General features: G+C 39.5%; 1 protein-coding gene across 1 annotated transcript in view; it reads right to left on the bottom strand.

Annotated features, from left to right (window-relative positions):
- The window catches only part of LOC124620049 (E3 ubiquitin-protein ligase Ufd4), a 307195-nt gene that overhangs the window by 114159 nt on the left and 172224 nt on the right, over window positions 1-20812 (bottom strand). Inside the window, 1 exon segment of the mRNA XM_047146715.1 lies at window positions 10882-11058. Within this exon segment, the coding sequence (XP_047002671.1) occupies window positions 10882-11058 (177 nt within the window).

Below are 20812 nucleotides of genomic sequence, written 5' to 3'. Positions count from 1 at the left end.
AGTACAGCAAAAGACTGTTTTATGTCAACTGAAGTAAGACGACAAAGGATCTGAAATTCTGGTGGTATAATTCTTTCCTTGAAACAACTGATAAGGCTGTAAGAGGAAACTAGTGTTTAACATCACAATGTATGGGCCCATCAGATTAGTAATATGAAGGCAGCTGGTGGAATGCACCTCAGTAGATAGTCTGAACCTTAGCACAAGCTGCACATGCACAAGACTCTGCTCTCTATAAATTGACTGTTGCTATGTTCACATTTCAGCAAGGGGTTTAGAATGTTGGGAGTATAATAAAATCCTGCATCTTTCACGTAGTGTGGGTCTTTCTGCCCTGTTATTAACACTATAAATAAATTTGTCCATTACATATTGAAAAACACGAATAAGTGCTTCAAAAGTAATACATTTGAATTTAAAAAACTGACGTGTACAAAACAATGTGTTTCAGATATGTATTAATGGTTAAAAGTGTGAAGTGATTTTCATTCTTTTTCTTTCCCTTAATGGAAAGGAGGAAAGCATAAGTTTGAGGGGTCACATGGCAGCTAGGGTGCAAAAAGCACACAAGCCATAGGACATAGAAGCAAGACATGCTCTAAAAATCTGCATTGGCATTGCCTGATGCTGATCAAAAATCTAAAAATGGGCTGATTTTCATAGTTTTTGTACATTTTAGGCATTGAACCTGTTTATTAGCAATGAATTTTGTTCGTATGGTGGGAGACTCAACTGGATTACTTAGAGAGGATAATGATGATGAATGGCAAGACAGAACACTTACTTCTACTAACATTCATCTCAGATAAAAACCTTCTTGCTGATTGATCACTGCTTCATCTTCACATTATGTAAGGAAACAACTAGGACCAGGACTTGGGGGGGATCTAATCACCCCCTCCCCCTTACGCATATGGAGGGGGCTGGCAGAGGGTTATAGGTAGGGGTGCAAGAGGCAAATGTGAGGTGAGTAATGAAGGGGTATCCTAGGGGGAAAGGGAGTAGTAGTACTGGACATTTAACAACAAGGTTGGTGGGTGGGGGGATATAGGGACTAGGCTAGTGGAGAGACAGGGAGTGGGGATGGGTTCAAGATGGGAGAGAGACAAAGGGTGGAGGGGGCGATGGGTTTCCATGTAAGAGCCAAAAGTAGACGAGTGGGGGTTGGGGGATAAGATTGGATATCCATGTGAGGAACAAGGTGTGGGAGACTGTGGAGCATGTGAGGATATGGGGACAGAAGGTGGACATGGGAATCCACTATAAAACACACAGTTGCTGTGAACAATATAAGAAAAAGACAGATTGCTACTTACTGTGAAAAAGGCCTGTTACGTTGTCGACATGGATAAAAAAAAAAAAAAAAAAAAAAAAAACCTCACGCTTTAGCTTTTGACCACAACCTTTTTCAGAAATGGAAACATATTTACACTCATTCACGTCTCATGCATACCAGACACCCATCTCCAGCAGCACGAGCTGGAGTCCAGCTGTCAGCTGTCACATAGAATGGAAGCAGCAATCTAGAAGGGGCAAGGAAGGGGACGCGATGACAGGGTATTGGAGGGGAGGGGGCGAGAAGAGCGCTGTGTGGCACACAGGGACTAGACTGCCAATAGGCAAAGTGTCAGGGGGTTGTGAGGAGGGGGGGAATTGGGGAGTGAGAAAGGTGTGGGAAAAGGGATAGATGAGTGGGTGTGTTGGCAGAGACAAAGATGGTGGGAGACCAGAATAGAGAGGAGGTGACAGGACGAAGGGGGTGGTAACTTTTGGGTAGTGGGTGTGGGGACAGTAGGTTGCTATAGGTGGAGGCGGGGATAATTTCAGGAGTGGAGTATGTGTTGTAAGGACAACTCCCAGCTCCACAGTTCAGAAAACCTGGTGGTAGAGGGGAGGATCCAAATGGCTCAGGTAGTGCAGCAGCCACTGAAATCAAACCTGTTATTTTCAGTTGCACATGTTGTGCCAAAGAGTGGTCTACTTTGACCTTGCCCATAGTTTGGTGGTGGCTATTCATCCAGGTGGACAGTTGGTTGGTAATGATGCCAATATAAAAAGCTGTGCTATAATTGCTGCATAGCTGATGCATGACATGGCTGCTTTCACAGGTGGCCTGGCCTGAGATGGGGTAGGCTAGGCCTGTGACAGGACTGGAATATGAAGTTCTGGATGAGTAGATTAGGCAGGTCTTGCACCTGGGTCTCCCACAGGGATATGACAGCTGCAGTTCAGTCCAAGCCGCTGAAAACGGCAGTCGCGTGTGTGAGGTGTGCTTGTTTGTTTGAATGAATGTGTGCGTGTTTCTTTTTCTGCCAAAGGCTGCGGCCAAAAGCTAGTGTGAAAATGTCTTAGTTGTGCCTATCTGCAACTTAACGCGTCATCTTTATGGTAAGTATTAATCCACCTTTTCTGTATATTGTTGATATTCCAACCTGGAGTTTCCACTGTTTGACAGTTGCTGCAGGTATGCAAGGGTGTGGTTGTAGAAACGAAGGTAAACATAGCAAAAAGACCAAAATGGCATGGAAGATTTTGATATGAAGCCCATATAGGCAAGATATCAATGGTCAAATTTAAGATCTACTGTTTCAATTATTGTTTGTATCAAAACGATCTACATATCCTACTTTATACCAATGCATTCAATGTTTTGTTCAACTCATTCTGGGGGCCCCAAAATCACTTTTGTACTGTGGACTATTTTCTGAAAACTACAAACACAATAGCAATCACTATAATTAAAATATAAGTACGATGTTCTACATCAAACCTGTAATTAAAATGTATCAGTCAACTTGTGAGCAATAAGAGACACTGAAAAGCATATTTTATATTTAATATGCACAGACTGAATTTTAAATAATCTAACAAATACATATATCAGAAGAGATTAACAACAAACAAAAACTGCCATCGTCCAGTCTCCCATTAGCATGAGCATGTGCAGAACAGGAAAAGTGCAGAGACGTAACATCTTTTCAATTTACAACACAAACGGGATACAAACAGATTCTGTGAAGACACATGCATAACCTCAAAGCAGTGAAGAAATCAGAAGCAAAATATAGATGGGTGTCAAGGAAAATAAGATTATGTGTGGTACAAGTTCATTCACGACAAAGCCATAAGCATCGAAGCACACAGTCCATACATTGTGATTAAATATTCAATGTGGTAAAAACATCTTGTAGAAATAACTGCCAGTCACACCAGGTGTGAATGTTACCATGCAGCATGCAGTTTTATGAAGCTGTAATCGTTTTTCACTGCAGGAACAATGGGAGAAAGCAACAGATTGAAAAGCTTGTCAAAAAAGAAAAGAAAAGCGCCTGCATAACCCCCCCCCCCCCCCCCCCCCCCCCTGGTGATTAAAATGATCTGCTGCTTTTTTTTTTAACATAATGAAAAACTATGACAATCTCTTCCTAAATAATGCCTCATATCTATAATTTTACCCAATAGATCCACCACCCAAAGACACGTTCAATATTGATAAGTGCAATATTATGCTCCCAGTCACTGAAACTTAAAAGTTCCAGCTACGATTCAGCTAATTTTAAATCATTAACACCAGAAATTATTGACTTTCAGACACAAGTTTCATCTATGATTCAACTAATTTTAAGTCATTAACAATGGAAATTAGTGACTTTCAGGCAGAGTGTAGCCAAATAACCACAACTGTTTTCATGTGGTTTTTAGTGGAAAATCTCAATTAATGAAACAAGGGAAAACAATATGCATTTAAATGAAATCTGTCAAATTTTAATTTGTCCGTGTAATATAAAAATCATACCTCTATAATGAGGAGGAATTCAATGTTAAAAAGGGCAGAAACATTGTAATTGGTAACATGAAGGGTTCAACTAACGCATTACCAGTGGTGTCAAATATTTCTTGGAACGCTGTATTTGTAAAAACATCAAAACATGCAAGTACAGTGTATAGGTGTACATAAGCATAAAAAGAATGAACAAAAAATGCAGCAAGAAGGGTAATTTAGGGAGAAGGGAAAAAAAAGTTTTAAACATTTCATTTTATTTGGATACTCATGCAAAGAAGCAGGTGTAATATTTATACAAGAACTAAATCTCAACCTTACAGTATGTGTTTGAAATACAGAGCAAAACCTACCTAAAATGAATATTAAACTGAAATACTCTATGTGCAGACAATGTGTTCAATTGTCGTAAACATTGCTCCAGTGGTACTGGTGAACCAATTACTATAGTGCATAATCTGATGACAAAGTTAACACATTATTTCTACAAAATAGGCTCAATATCATAGTTTTATTTTCTTCACAGCATTTGAAACTGTTAACATACCAAAGACAGTACTCTGAAAATTATCAGAAAAATAAATTTCATCCAGAAATGTGAGACTAATAACCTACACATCTCATTATTAGAAGATTTATTCCTGATGCAAACCAAACAATGATTGATGATTTAATTTCTCAACAGATTATTATGTTTGTACTTTCCAGAGAATAATTTAATCTCTTGATTTCACACAGATCCTGTAATTAATCTGTTTCTATTAGTAAAATACTTTCTATTTAATGTAACTGCCTTTCACACTTCACAAGATACAAGGAACAATCTCTCCAACTTTTTTTTTTAAACTTTTAATAAGAGTTGACAAGAAACTCATCACTGCTAACAATATCTTTTTGAGCACAAGTAGGTATTAGAAGTTTATTTCTATCATGTTAACCATACTAACATACTATTTCATGAAGTCAGTGGTATGCTTTACTTAATAAATTTGGAAAGTAAACATTAAAATATCGTTTATGCCTTTACAAACTGTTTCCTTTGATGCTCCAGCCACTATGTTATACAACAACCTTTTTTCCTACTACAGCCATACAACAGCATATATTTTTTACGTCTTCACTTGTGTGTTATGTAATAAAAACACACATTTCATGACAAAGTGAAGTTGGAATTTACTATCTCTTTACACAACTGTAACCCTAATTTACATTTCTGTCACACTATGTAAATACTTATTTTATCACTAAACAAGTTTTTGCAACCTACCATCAACTCCTTCAATGTATGAAGTTCATTCAAATGAGACCTGGTGAGTGCGTCTACCTTTGCCCTACACTTAAGATGGGACCACATAACTGTGAGTATGGTGGCACCACCATTTGATGTTACATAGCACCAGTGTGGTTTCACGCCGAAGAGAAGGTGGCTATACAAGTTATCATCCACTACCGAACATGCAGGCGAGTAAGCAGGAACAACGAGGAGTGATTTGATTTTTGGCAGTGGAGGGAGCTGGAGGTCATGTAATGTATCGACGGACAAGGGCTGTGTACGGTGAGTAGAGTCAGAGTCATTCAAGAGTTGTGGAATGGCGCAAACAATACCTTGAGGGGCACACGTCACTGGAAGACTATGCTCGTCCTAAACAGGCTCATGATGTCATCACATAGGAAATGGTTGCGGAAGTGAATGCTTTAGTCTTTGACAACCGCAGAATCACCTTAGACGAAATCCATCGATTACTGGGTATTGCGTGGGCACCACCCACGCCGTTAATGCCTGGATCTGACAACAGCCTACTGTCTTCAATGACCGTATCAACCGGCTAGTGTTGCAATGTGATAAATGTGCCAACAGTTTTGGCACTATTTTTGAGTATGTGTACTGTGTGTAAACTACATTTTTGAGTTAGTAAAATTGTTACCGTTACTTTACACTAGTGAGCGGGTTTCATTTGAATGCCCCTTAAAAATTCACTAAGAAAATGATCACCATCTTCTGCGATACTTCAATTCAAATCTTTTGTAAAGGTATACATTTCATTTCAAAAAACACATCACATCAACCAATGGAAAGTGTATTTTAATTACACATGGACCTTTTTTGTCTATGCGGGGATCAGGGTTCAATTTTTGGTACTGCCAACTGAGGAGCTGCTGAACCATTCAGTAGCGGTTCCATGGTCAAGAAACCTTACAACGACCAGCAGGGCGGTGTGCTGACCACATGCTCCTCCATACCACATGCAATGACACTACTTCATAAGATGATACGGTGGGTGGTTGGACCAACTGGCCCATCTAGGGCTGGAACGAGAAACTTTTACTTACTTATTGACTTTGAATGGCCTATTGTAACAATGCGAAAGCTGCAGAGAACGTGTAACTTTGCTTCAAATTGCACAATGTTAGGGCAATTAACCTTTATTTGTGCTGGAAAACAGAGGTGATTGTTTTTCAAGTCACGAGAGCACAGTATATAAATTGTGAGTGAGGGCATTTTGCAGCGTCGTAATTTTGAGACACCATCACAACTAATACAGGGTGTATACATGGACAAGGAAAAAAAATTCCCAGATTTTTCCCAGATATCCCGGTTAAAAATACACTTTCTCCTGGGGGAAAATACACTTTTTCCGTGTTAAGAGACAGTATACTCTTCCTCGGCACTGTAAAACTCATCAATTCTTTGAACGTTTATGGTTTTATATACCGTCGTAGAATTTCCCGGCACTTTAGAAAACAAAACTCAGGGGGGAAAAACGTTTTGAAAGACCTTTGATGTGCAGCAACACGTACACTGCATATTTCCATATTATGAAGGTATAAATTTGAATTCCACCGTACACTGCATGTCACTTTCCGAAGCATTGAAATCAAGATTGCAATGCGCTTTTGTAAACCAGTCATAGCTCATGTCACGTGATCTTGCCAGCTGATGACAACATAGGACACGTGATGTTGTCAGCCAATAGCAAGATCACTCTTAAGTAGCACAAACACACTAATAAGAAAAGTTAATGGTTTAAATTAAGTTACATAGCATTCACATATAATATTGGCATCTAAGATTAACAAGCTGGAAGAGAAGAGAAGCTAAGCTTCCACATATAATGTTGATCTTTTTGATCGTGATACACTTCAAGATACATCACACAAATGTGCCAGTAAAATTTTTAATAAAGACGTAAATGTCTGATCTTCTGGGCTCGAAATTCTTCTAAATGGTTGTCCTCAATGAGTTCATTTTTAAATGAGAGTCAAACGCTTTATGATTTAAGAAATTCATCGTACATAGTTCATCTTGTGTAAAAGGAAATTTGGTTTGAATGTAACGCTTTTCAAATCAGCATTCACAATATTTTCCTGCAACCTGTTAGAAATAGGTTCGTTTCAACAGTTGGAAAAGAGTGCCAGATAATAGGCGTCACTGTGCTTACACAGCTACGATGACGCAGGAAGCCCATATGTTCGTACGTGTAAAACATTAAAAGACCTTACATTATGTCATAAAAGAAACAAGACTGCAGAAGATACTTCAAGAGCATCGGAATTTCGTGAACCATACTAAAATGCATAATTCGGCTTAAAATGCACATTCATATGTCCAGATTCGTATGTAAATTTTCTTGGACTACCAGTACTGTATTATCTCATGTTTAGTTCTTTATTATGGCACAATGACATACGTGCACTTGAAATGCAGCCAACAGTTGAAACTAGCCAATAGTGTGAAATTAAACATTTCGTTTCAAATAAAGCAGAAAAGATTAATGAAAGCCAAATCTCTTTAGCAAACCGACAAAAATAACTTCACTGTTCTGCAAGGCGATTAATGATTGACTGTCAGGAAGGTCAAAATAAAATCTAAAACTAATAACATACGAGAGCAGTTCAATAAGTAATACACCACATTTTTTTTCTCGGCCAATTTTGGTTGAAAAAACCGGAAATTTCTTGTGGAATATTTTCAAACATTCCCGCTTCGTCTCGTATAGTTTCATTGACTTCCGACAGGTGGCAGCGCTGTACGGAGCTGTTAAAATGGCGTCTGTAACGGACGTGCGTTGCAAACAACGGGCAGTGATCGAGTTTCTTTTGGCGGAAAACCAGGGCATCTCAGATATTCATAGGCGCTTGCAGAATGTCTACGGTGATCTGGCAGTGGACAAAAGCACGGTGAGTCGTTGAGCAAAGCGTGTGTCATCATCGCCGCAAGGTCAAGCAAGACTGTCTGATCTCCCGCGTGCGGGCCGGCCGTGCACAGCTGTGACTCCTGCAATGGCGGAGCGTGCGAACACACTCTTTCGAGATGATCGACGGATCACCATCAAACAACTCAGTGCTCAACTTGACATCTCTGTTGGTAGTGCTGTCACAATTGTTCACCAGTTGGGATATTCAAAGGTTTGTTCCTGCTGGGTCCCTCGTTGTCTAACCGAACACCATAAAGAGCAAAGGAGAACCATCTGTGCGGAATTGCTTGCTCGTCATGTGGCTGAGGGTGACAATTTCTTGTCAAAGATTGTTACAGGCGATGAAACATGGGTTCATCACTTCGAACCTGAAACAAAACGGCAATCAAAGGAGTGGCGCCACACCCACTCCCCTACCAAGAAAAAGTTTAAAGCCATACCCTCAGCCAGTAAAGTCATGGTTACAGTCTTCTGGGACGCTGAAGGGGTTATTCTGTTCGATGTCCTTCCCCATGGTCAAACGATCAATTCTGAAGTGTATTGTGCTACTCTTCAGAAATTGAAGAAACGACTTCAGCGTGTTCGTAGGCACAAAAATCTGAAAGAACTTCTCCTCCTTCATGACAACGCAAGACCTCACACAAGTCTTCGCACCCGATATGTGCTCACAAAACTTCAGTGGACTGTTCTTCCTCATGCACCCTACAGCCCCGATCTCGCACCGTCGGATTTCCATATGTTTGGCCCAATGAAGGACGCAATCCGTGGGAGGCACTACGCGGATGATGAAGAAGTTATTGATGCAGTACGACATTGGCTCCGACAGCGACCAGTGGAATGGTACCGTGCAGGCATACAGGCCCTCATTTCAAGGTGGCGTAAGACCGTAGCATTGAGTGGAGATTACGTTGAAAAATAGTGTTGTGTAGCTAAAAGATTGGGGAATAACCTGGTGTATTTCAATGCTGAATAAAACAACCCCTGTTTCAGAAAAAAAATGTGTTGCATTACTTATTGAACTGCCCTCGTATTTTAGTCTTCCGTAATTATGCGAACGTATTTTAATTAATTTGATAACTCCCGGATACAAAAATCCGTTTGTTATCATTTAACGTGAGTACAATAAACGAAGAGGAAACAACAAAATCACTGAACTTAAACACAGTTCACGTGGATACGACCCATCTCCCCAGCACAACTCAGACTGCTCTGAGCATCAGCGCCAGATTTACTATATTTCCGAACCGGTGCAATATTAAGTAGGGGCGCCCAGCCATGCTTACGTAACCAGAAGTAAAAGAAGGTACTACTAATACGAGACTCAACTGCGCATGCACAAGAGCCCGCCCGCAACTGCTCAAACGAATCTAATTTAAACAGTTGTCATGTCAGGCTCATTGGAGGCAGTTTGTTTTTATGAAGCACTGCATAGTCTTCCTAAAGCCCTTAACATACTTTGCTGTTGGCAGACGCTTGTATGAGCACTGTGTTTTGTTGTTGTATACGGCTCATTTCCTTTGCAACTTAAGTTTTATTTTCGTTCCTTTTTTCCTCTCGTTCATGTTTTGTTGTTGCAGTATTATTCTGCAATAGCGGGATACAATAATATTCTTTGTTAGAGTATTGGTCCTTACCAGTCAAAATCACAAAAATTTAACTGAAAACTAAAAAAATGAAAAATTCGAAACAATTCCTGGGTTTTTCCTGGATCTCCCGGGTCGTATACACCCTGTAATATCACTACGGATACATCATTAACCATTCAATTTTTCCTCCAAGATATCAGCAATTTCAAAGAAAATATGACAATTATCCAATAATTTGATGGTGTTTAGCACTTTACACTCTGTTTAGTGACTTTATGGCCATGAAACTGTGTCACAATCACAATTAATTGACTGATCTGCTATGTCAATCAACATATTAATCTCTATACTTTTCACGTACATAGAAACTTTCACTTGATATTACTTTCATATTTCATCAATGTTTTGAAAACAATTAAAATTTAAATAAGAGTAAGTGCTGGAAGATAATTCAAGATACAAACCATCATTGTTTTCAAAACAACATGTTGTGTTTGCAGTCACTTTTTTTTTTTTTTTCTTTCATCTTTTAAGTGATTATTTCATTTACGAAATATCAACATAAAGTTGAGTCCTCAGTCATTTTTCCTACCGTCTTTTCACCCTACTAACTCGGGTCTCTCCACTTTTCAGCAACAGCTTCATAATTCTGTCTCATTCCTGAACACCAACCCAATAAGAATGACACACATCTATTCGTTTTTTAAAATCTCTCAGAATTGCACAAACAGCTTATCAACACGGGAGGCTGTTAATATGTGGCTTGCTTAATTATTAGCAACCATATCATGACATTCATTAGAAGCAAGTCATTTTCCTGCACCACACCTCTGAAATGAACAGTATTATTTCAGCATTAGCTTATATCCTCCATGCCAGTTTAAGGAAAATTAAAAACATAGTTAGTAACAATATTAGTCACAATTGATTATCCTTCACCAGTAACATGTAGGGACACCCAATATTTGCACAAAAACGTTAATCTTTGCCTAACCAAATCATAAACATGTATGTCAACGGCAGTTTAAGTTTTTTCTCAACAGCTTGCATATTTAAGTATTTGGTGTTGGCATCCTCTTGTATACAGTTTCTGGCACCTTTGAACAGTTGTTTACCACACTAATAGCGAAAATGACTGAAATCTGCCCACCACAACACCATGAAATGGCAACAATCATCTACAACCAAAGACCAAAGAATGCACAACTCAAAGGGGAAATCAAACACACTACTTTACATCTCTCTATTTTCAAACAGCATACAAGAAACTGCTTGTATTTATCCTACTTTAATACCTGGTAATTTAAGAGTGTCTTACCATTGTGTAGCTCACCCGTGACAGTGCCTTCGCCAGGTGGGCTGCCATCCTGATCACGCCACTTCCAGTCCAGCCCCCTGGCCACACGAGCACCAACAACAAGCTGCTTCAGCACTTGTGTCCGCAACAGCCTACGCTGCCTTCGTAAACTTGCCTCTGCCTCTTTTGCAGCTTTACCTGTCATGTAAGTGAATGCTCTATCACAAAAAGATTTCTTCCTTTGTTTCTTAACCACCACTGATAGTGTGAAGTACCATTCTGTCAATGGGTCACACTAATTGAAAGAAAATAAAAATATATTTTTACAGTCCAAGACTTTCAGAAAGGCCACCTGAAATAACTTTTGCTGCTCTACATTGCCATTTACTCCTTGTCTACACGGGGTTGGTCTCAAAGCAAAGGAAGGCTTTAAAAAAATATACTGCACTTGCACTGATACAAGTAAATACAACCATGCTAAATACTGGGAGATGTTAAGCAGTGGATAAGTACACAAACAAGAACTCTGACATAGGAGCACAGATACACTGTGACATCTCGAGACCTTTAGAAATTTCTTGCATAGGGGTAAGAGATGAGGAAAAGTATGCACGCCTATCCCTGCACCTTGGTACAAGAAGTAAAGCCACGTAAATAAAATGTATGCTATTCACAGATTCACAACAGAACAGATATGAACTTTTTTTATTCCACAAATTAGTTGCGTTTTCATTATCCAGCTCTGTCAATTTGCAGAAAATGCACATACAAGCATCTGGAGCCATTCCTGTCCTACACGATCATGTTTGGTGGACACCATTCTACTCAAACATTATTAAGTCCACTGTACCCATGGTGCTACAGTGGCCATGGATATGTACCTCAAACAGAACACTGACTGTGGACTTCAAGAGCTGCCATGGCAAGATGATGTCCACTTGTAGTTTAGCAAGTAAAACATACATTTTTAAAGCCAGGCCAACTGCCTCTGTACAGTTGCCACTACCATCCCCATTAAATCTGCAAGACATTGTCCTATGTCTTATGATGCTGGGCATGTTTATCTGGTAATACCCTGCACAGTCAGGTAACTCAGAACAATTACAAGAAAATAATAGTGGTACTTATACGGATGTTCCCAATTCTTGGGATAACATGGAATTTCAAATCTGCTACTACCTGGTGTCATCTACACAGGTATTTAACTCACCAAAGTGAAACGACCCATAAAATATGTATACCTGTTTTGTATATGCAATAACCTGAAATAATTTCTAATGAAATCATTTACATGACAGAATTCACAATAATATCAGTAAGAATGTCCCAGAAGATGGTATAAATCTGGAAACAACACGCACTTAGAGCGCCAGCAGCGGCCACAGCAGAACCACATGCCTGACGCTGTGCGACTGGCCTGGTGGTTAACATCTGTCACTATGCACAAGGCATTTAGTGCGTTATGGATGAAAGCTCTGTGCAAAACCCAACCTGGTTCTTTATCTTTCATGGGCAATATTCTACTACTGCAGGGCAGTAAAAGTCACAATGGAATATCTTCCTCCTAAAAACTTATATTAATTATAAGCACTGTGACAAAGTCCAAGAAGTCTAAGAACAACATACTTCAATGAACAAACACTTGGACAAACTGAGTGACAGACACTTCTATAATTCACTACAGTACAAGCCTAACAAGCGTGTCAAAATTTAACAAGGACGGTTTGTGTGTATGTAATATATTAAAAGTGGCTGTGTAGAAATAATTCTGGTCTTCCACATTTATCAACACTGTTAAGAAAGTTGAATGTGTTTTTGTTTGTTCCTGAAGCTACAGTGATCCGAACATTCAACTCTGTATAAAAATCTCCAAAATGACATAACTAAACAAAGCATTTTTAATACACTTACTAAGTTGCAGCTATTATACACAAAGACTGACTGTAACAGTGGATACGGTAAAAATAATTCCTTCATCTAGCAAATAAGCAACTGAGAAAGGAAGTCGCAAGGACAGCAGTTTTTAAATGTGTCTGGTTTCCAGTCCAAGAAAATACAGGGAGACCAAACATTGGGATGGTTAACAGTACAAGTCCAACAACGTAAGAGAGAGAAATCATTTTTTTCTATACAAAATAAAATATTTATTACTGAAGTTGATGGCTATTTTTGAAACACCCTGGATAGAACTGGAATGTGTGGATGCTTGGAAGAAAAAGATAAATAGCAGAGGACTTCTAGAAGTGAATTCACATATGCATGAAGAAAGAGAATCTTAACAATCCTAGAATGCAGCATAGGCAGACGGTTTTATTAAGTGTATGTGATAAATGGCATAGCACAGGCCTAGACACTACGGTCTCCGCTTTTTAGCCAACAGGAATGGATCATTACATTCCAAATAACTTGCACACAAACTGAGAACCCAGAGAGGATCGACACTAGCTACCATCCGCAAATGTCTTTGCTGTCGACCAACAATTGGTGATTTTAAATCCATGAAAGGTATGTCCAGAATGAGCAGAAGGTTCTGTAGGTGAAGGCTGCAAACATTACGAACTGTAGTGTCTCACATCTGACAGCTCAACTATATTTTAGGCTTTAAAGAATGAGAGCTGCCTCTAGTGGAGAACCATGCAAGCTTATGCCATGCATCACAGAGCATTGCAAAGTTCTATTGGGCAGAATACTATCCAAAGATTATACAGAAAATAAGCTATGTTAAGCTACAAATAAAATACTGACTAGAATTGTTAAAATACAATCATCAGAAAAATCTTAAACCTTTTTATTTCTTCCCTGCAAAGTCACCATTCAGATTCAAGCATTTATCATCTCTCTTAATGAGTTGATAAGTTCCTGCTGCCTAAGATTGAAACCAATACGTGACAGCATGTTGAAGTTCATCCAAGGCCAAGTGTTGGGAGGGAGGCCACTGTTATGCATGTGAAGAAGTGGAAACTAAGTCTGTATTTTAGGGTGGATGTTCAAAAATCCACCATGTCTCGATATAAAACAATTTATTTACACCACATACATTCCATAAGCAGCACAAATTTCTCTAAGTTTTTTTCCTCTAAAAACTGCATTACAGAACAAATTTCAAATTTGGTGGGATTTTCAGTTGTAATGTTCATACTGAAAGGCTACAGCAAGGGAACACGCAGTAATATGGCTTAATTGCGACTGCAGCTCTAAGCACAGTGATCTATCAGTGCATAGACCCTTCTATTCCTCTCACTACTACCCATGTTAGACGAAAATGGAGGTTGTTTTGGAGATAGACTTAGCAGCACAGGACAAGAGCATTCTAAAAGTGCCTGGAAATAAAATTTCCATAACAGAGTTTACGAGAAATTATTTCCAAAAAGTAGTACACCTCTAACTCCACCCCCCCCCCCCCACCCCCCCGCCCACCACCCCCAAAGAAAAAACCAAGAGCAAGTGATACTTTGATACTTACAAAACAACTCAAGTTTTTCAGTATAAACCAGGAAAAAAAAGAAAGTAGCCCTTTCAACAGAAAGAGAGACAACATTGTGTAGACAATTATGAAACTAATGCTCGCTGTTCATTTTGTTTCCAGAAGTGAATCTATAATTAATTTGCACCACAGCAAAGTCTGTCAAAGGTGCAGAAGTTGCGGATATCCACTAGGAAACTGATGACGTGGATTCGCTGGCAAGGAAGTTTGTCCGGCAATGCACTGCAAGAGTTTCTGACAAGGCTTTGTGCTACTATGTGAAACTGACCAACTGGCTTGTCCAACACCTTCTTGCTCCCCTGGTTAAAATCCAGTCTGAGGGGACAGTATTTTGTACTGTTAAAATGTACAGAGCAGCATCATTAGGATTTTGAAAGGTTCTTCACTTCAAGGTTTGCATACCAGTTACAGCACGGATGGAACTGCTGCGAATGACATATTGATGCTCAAATTTGTTTTATCTAGTTTTAAAGAACATCCATTATCTGTAAATATAACTTCAACCCAATGAATCATTATTCTACAAACATTTCCCTCAGGGTGCACCAGAGACAACTCTTGGGCCTAATTCACACACAGATGGCATGGCATGGTGTGGATGCACCACTTCATGGTCTGCAACACACCCTATTGCACGTTGTGGAGATGACCAAGTGGTGAACTGCTGTTTTCGTCACTCTGAAGTCATCTGATATGCCTTCAAACTTTCGATGTGCTGTCTTTCACTCAAACTAAAATTGAGCAAGTGGGACTCACCTTCACCTGATTTCAAGAAACCTGTTTTGTTCAGTGTCAAAAGGTGGAAAACGCAACAGGGTAGGAATCTCTTAAGCATTCTCAGTTCAAATATATGGTGAATGATGGTATCCTTTAGGGAAATGGCAGCAAGGAATAGGAAAGACATCAGGTGCACTAATTGTGTAAGCCTGGAGTCTTCATACAATATGTTTAAGAGGCTAATCTGGTAACCATTGAAGGAACAGGCTGCATCCGACTGCAGATTATGGCGAACATTGAAACAAATTGTTCCTGTCGTCTGGCCTTTAAGATCATAATTGGATCATTCCACTGATTGGCAGCGATGGCTGATAAGACCAGCTTTGTGCAAGCAGTTTCAACAAAGCTCATAATTTGTAGCATTGTCTCCAGAACTGATTGTGGCCACTTCGTTCTGCGTCGAGTGGAATGCCTGAATCAAATGTTCTGCGAACCATTTAGGGGGACCCAACAGTTTTCAACCCTTATGAGTAGTGTATTACATATCAGAGGCTGCTAGATAGCTGACGGTGTGTGGGATTCACACATGGGTTTTTTAGATTACGCGACACACTATCCAGTCCATATAACGATAGCTGTAGGGAACCCAGAAGCATCAGTGTAAGATGCCTCCAACAGATGAAAGTATTGAAATCCTGGTGGTTAACTGCTAAACCACTAGCAACGAAGTGCCAAGAGTTTGAGATGCTCCTGAAAAACAATGATGCTCACAAAATACTATGTACAGAAAGCTGACTAAAACCTGAAATTGATAGCAGTGACATTTTTGACAAAATTTAAGTGTATGTCGAAATGTTAGGCTAATAGGAAATCGAAGTGATGTATTTGTCCCAGTAGACAAGAAACTCGAATCCACCAAGATAGAAATTGAAGCTGCATGTGAGATTGTTTGGGCAAAACTAAATATCAGGGTTGGGCACAAAACAGTACCTAACTGAACACTTTAGAGAAAACCTCAGTTCACTTGTACGTAACTTCCCCAGTTGAACTGTAATCATTGGTGGAGACTTCAATCATCCAAAAATTTTGTTAGTGCTGGGCAGAATAAGACATCCTGTGAAACATTACTGAAGGTCTTATCTGAAAACTATCTAGAACAGATAATTCGAAACTAAAAAGACTAAAGTCATCAGTATTATTTTCAGTGGTGTTGAGAAACTGAACAATGCTCCAGCGCCCACAGGAGTTCCCATCAGATTCTACATGGTATTTGTGAATGAGGTAGATTTTCTTTTAAGTATAATCTATTGTAGATCTCCTTAACAAAAACCATGCCCAGTAGATGGAAGAAAGCACAAGTCACACTTGTCTGGAAGAAGGGTAGTAGAAGTGATCCACAAAACTACCATCCAATATCCTTGACACTGATTTGTTGTAGAATCTTACAACATATTCTGAGCTGAAACTTACAGTATCTTGAACAGAATAACCTCCTCCATTCCAAAAACAATGATCATGTAGAACCCAACTTGCACTTTTCTCACATGACAAACTAAAAGCTTTGCCTCAAGGCAGTTAGGTAGATGCAGTATTTCTCGATTTCCATAGAACATTTGACTTAGCACCACATCTATGCTTATTGTCAAAAGTTTGACCATATGGGGTATCAAGTGAAATTTGTGACTGGATGGATGATTTTTAGGTAGGAAGGATACAGCATGTTATCTTGGGTAAAGGGTCAAGGTCAGATGTGGAAATAACTTCAGGTGTGCCCCAGGGACCCTTGCTATTCATGTTGTATATTAATGACCTTGCAGACAATATTAAAATAAGCTTTTTGTAGATGATACAGTTATCTATAATGAAAGAAGCTGCATGAATATTCCATCAAACCTTGATAAAATTTCAAAGTGGTGCAATGATTGGCAATTTACATTAAACATTCAGAAATTTAAAATTGTACACTTAAAAAGAAGAAGAAGAAGTAGTTGGAATTGGCCACCTCATAGAAGTTCTGGGTGTATCACTTTGCAAGGATATCAAATGGAATGATAACATAGGCTCAGTTGTGGGTAAAGCAGATGGTAGAAATCAGTTTATTGGTAGAATAATGGGGAAGTGTAGTCTGTCTAGAAAGGAGACAGAGGGCCGTCCATTACTTACATGAGGCAATTTTGGAATTTTTTCACTCCCTTCTGCCTCCTTGGTGAGATGTCTGTGAGGTTTGGCTCAACCTCCTCCACCTCTCCCTAATCTCATGCGAGATCTTTCAAAATGTGTATTTATTTCATAAAAACATTAATCTTTGCTTGATTGCATTATATATAAGCATTTAACGCAGAATGGAAGTCTACAATTACAGTGAGGAAATCGAACAACGAAATACGTACACAAAAGGAACTACTAAAATCTGTGAAAAATATTCATTCTAATTCAGTTCACTCGCGTGGTCTCAAATGTGACTACTGGAATCAACACATCCATGTGATTTTTAGTAAAATTTTTTACAGGTGTAAACACAGTAGGTTGGGACCTGCCCATGTGTCGCTGCCACCCGGCTTGTATACTGCAGCGTTCTTCGAGTCTGTCTGTGTGTGTGTGTGTGTGTGTGTGTGTGTGTGTGTGTGTGTGTAGGGAGTGCAGGAGGGAGGGGGGTCAGTGTGACACTGCTGAAACCCCCTCCCTCTTTAACATCTTGTCCCCAGATCAATTCACCCGGTCCTCCTCAACACAACAAGCCACCTCCAGAGTGGCTGCATCAGTACCTCTGTCCATATTAAACCTACTACCAGTCACCAGGAATACCTCCATTTTGACAGCTGGCACCCATTCCATATCAAGAAGTCCCTTCCGTACAGCCTAGCTATCCGCAGTTGTCTCATCTGCAGTACGGAGCAGTCCTCCTCCAAATATACCAAGGGTCTCTCCGAGGTCTTCACAGATTGAAATTTTCCACTTGACCTTGTACACAAACTAATATCCTAAGCCTTGTCTCCCCAGTCACCGAGCACCTCTAACATACCCACCATTTGGCCACGAAGAAGTACTCCCCTCACCCCTCCCACAGTGGTATTCCACTACCCGCTGAAACTACACAATAGCCTCATAATTCTCCATTCCACCCCTGCCCCAGCCCCTCGTCTCACAGCTCATATCCCTACAATAGACCTGAAGGCAAGACCTGTCCAATACATCCTCCCATGACCACCTACTCCAGACCAGTCACAGGAAAGGCTACTTGTGAAAGCAGTCATCTGATCTACAAACTAAGCTGCAACTGCTTTGCTGTGTTCTTCGTGTGCCTGAAGACTAACACGCTGTCTTCTCTATCAATGGCCACTGACAAATTATGGCCAACAGACAGCTAGACCACCCAGTTGCTGAACATGCTGCCCAACACAACAGGCTTCAGTTTAATTACTGCTTCACAGCCTGCACCATCTGGATCCTTCCTACCAACATCACATTTTCTAAATAGTGTAGATAGGAACTCTCCAACCCCCCCACCAACCCTCCCACATAATGCTATGGCACCACCTTATCCCCACCACTGGATTTCTGTTCCCACCAGGAAGTTACAACTCAGTCCAGCCGCAGAGGCCAAAGAAAGTCATAACGTGTATATGAGTTCATGCTGCACACACGCACACATTTTCTACTTCAGAAGGTCTTTTGGCTGAAAGCTACAGTGTATAGCAGTCTTTTAATTGTGCCTGTCTGCGGCTCAGTGTCTCCTCCATATTTTGAATAGCAATCTATCCTTTTCATAATACTGCCATTATTCCATCCTGGACTTTCCACTGTTTGAGGAGTGCATTTCATTTATCTCGTATATCTTGTACCTCAGATGGAACAGTTTTGTTATGATTGATACTCTCATACATTTAAATAAGTCTGACTAGAGATGAATGTAGAAGGCATGCAAGTAAAGCAATCTGCCTCTGACAAACTGAATTTGGTCACAAGAGTGTACAGCGAATCACTTTTCAGGCATCCAGAATGAAGAAGAAATTGTTTATATTTGAAACTTGTTTTATTCAACTAATGTGACAGATAAGTGTGATTAAATGAAAAGGAAAACCCTTAAATATTGTACTTCCTTTCTTGGGGCAGAGAATGAACAATGAGCAAAATTTGTTTTTCTGGCCAGCATACATACTGAGTTGTCACTCTAGCCAGTTGATATTGTCTAGAACAAACTCCTCTATAGTGGATGAGGGAAAATAGTTTCTAAGAGCTGCAGCAAAACTTTGTGCAGAATTCTCCTCCTCCTCCTCATAATCATCCCAGCCACCTTCATCCAGTTCTGCTTGGTTCTTTAGAAAAGCATCGCAAAGTCATTTATATCTATGTGATGTACAATAGTCAGAACACCGTCTTTACAACAAAGTCCTGAAATGTCACACTTGTTGGAATATCTTTGACACTATTCAGGGAAATCATGATCATCTCCTCCTACAGCAACTGATACTGACCCACAGCCAGTACAATTCAACACTAATAGGTTACAGCATTCCAGGCGGAAACTACGCGTAGCCTGTAAAATATTCATACTCATTATATCCTGTCGTTCTAGGAATGAAACATACCTCTGGAAAACAGCCATTCAGTATATAAGCTACCACACAACAAATTAGGCTGAAGTCCAGAGGCTGCAAGCGAAATTTTTAATAAAAAGAAAAAGACAAAGCTTCAATTCCATAAAGCTTTCTCAGACCTTATCTCATAATAAATTCTGATCTATGGGAATGGATCCACTACTAATTTTGCAGTACACACTGAACTAAGACGAAGGTGCCAAATTGTATTTCTTTGCCTTGTAGAAGAGTGTAACATTTCAATTGCCTTCAATATCTCAAATAAATGTCAGCTTCTGCTGAATGTTCAGCTTCCTTCTTTTGCTGCCCAAAAACTTTCACAGTGTAGACCTCAATCACATGACTTACATGCAGAATTCAGCACTTGTTTGAAATTATCTACCAGACCCTATGACCCACTACCGGCAATAAAAATCGATTTAGAATGACTAATCCAATAACCAATTTAACGCGACTTGTTCAAAAATGTTTGGAACCGGGATTCAGTCTCCAATACGTTTAAACATTTTATTATTTAAAACCAGACTTTTCTTAAAGCGTGGTTCCTCTATACCAAATTTCAATAGCATAACTCTAATGGAAAATTCAATAGGGCATACAGGAATATTCATTAAAAGCAGAAATTTCTTAACAGTGCCTTCATTAATACGGGATTTTACATTAGTAAATAAAAATTAATAAGATATATTAGCAAAGGTAACGAGTAACCTTTTCACCAACAAGATGAAACTGATTTTTTGATAAAAAGCAGGTCAATCAAATATAAACTGGAATTTTTTTATATACAGGTTTATTTAACCTACAGAAAAATTCACACTCACAAACTTATTTTTCTATATAGTCAGTTGCAGTTTCTTGATCCTGCGTTTGTAAAATGAACATCGGTGTGTCAACAGCCAGCTGCATACAAACACTTCAAAAGCGCCATAGCCATCAAATCTGTGTATTTCGACAGCCTCCTTTAGTGACCCAAATAAATGAAAATCGCAGGGCGATAACTCCACTCCTTAGAGAGAATGTTCTAGTATAGTCTGGGATAATTCCTGAATTTTTTGTTGAGTTTGGGCAGCTGCCTGGGTTAGACCACTGTAACGAAGTATGATGATATCCCAGATCATAAATAAGCACCTTTTCTGATGATACACACATTTTG

This window comes from Schistocerca americana, chromosome 6 (genome assembly GCF_021461395.2).
Source record: "Schistocerca americana isolate TAMUIC-IGC-003095 chromosome 6, iqSchAmer2.1, whole genome shotgun sequence".
Classification (NCBI taxonomy): Eukaryota; Metazoa; Arthropoda; class Insecta; order Orthoptera; family Acrididae; genus Schistocerca; species Schistocerca americana.
The sequence above is the reverse complement of the archived record's forward strand: the minus strand, read 5'-3'. Positions and strand labels throughout refer to the sequence as shown.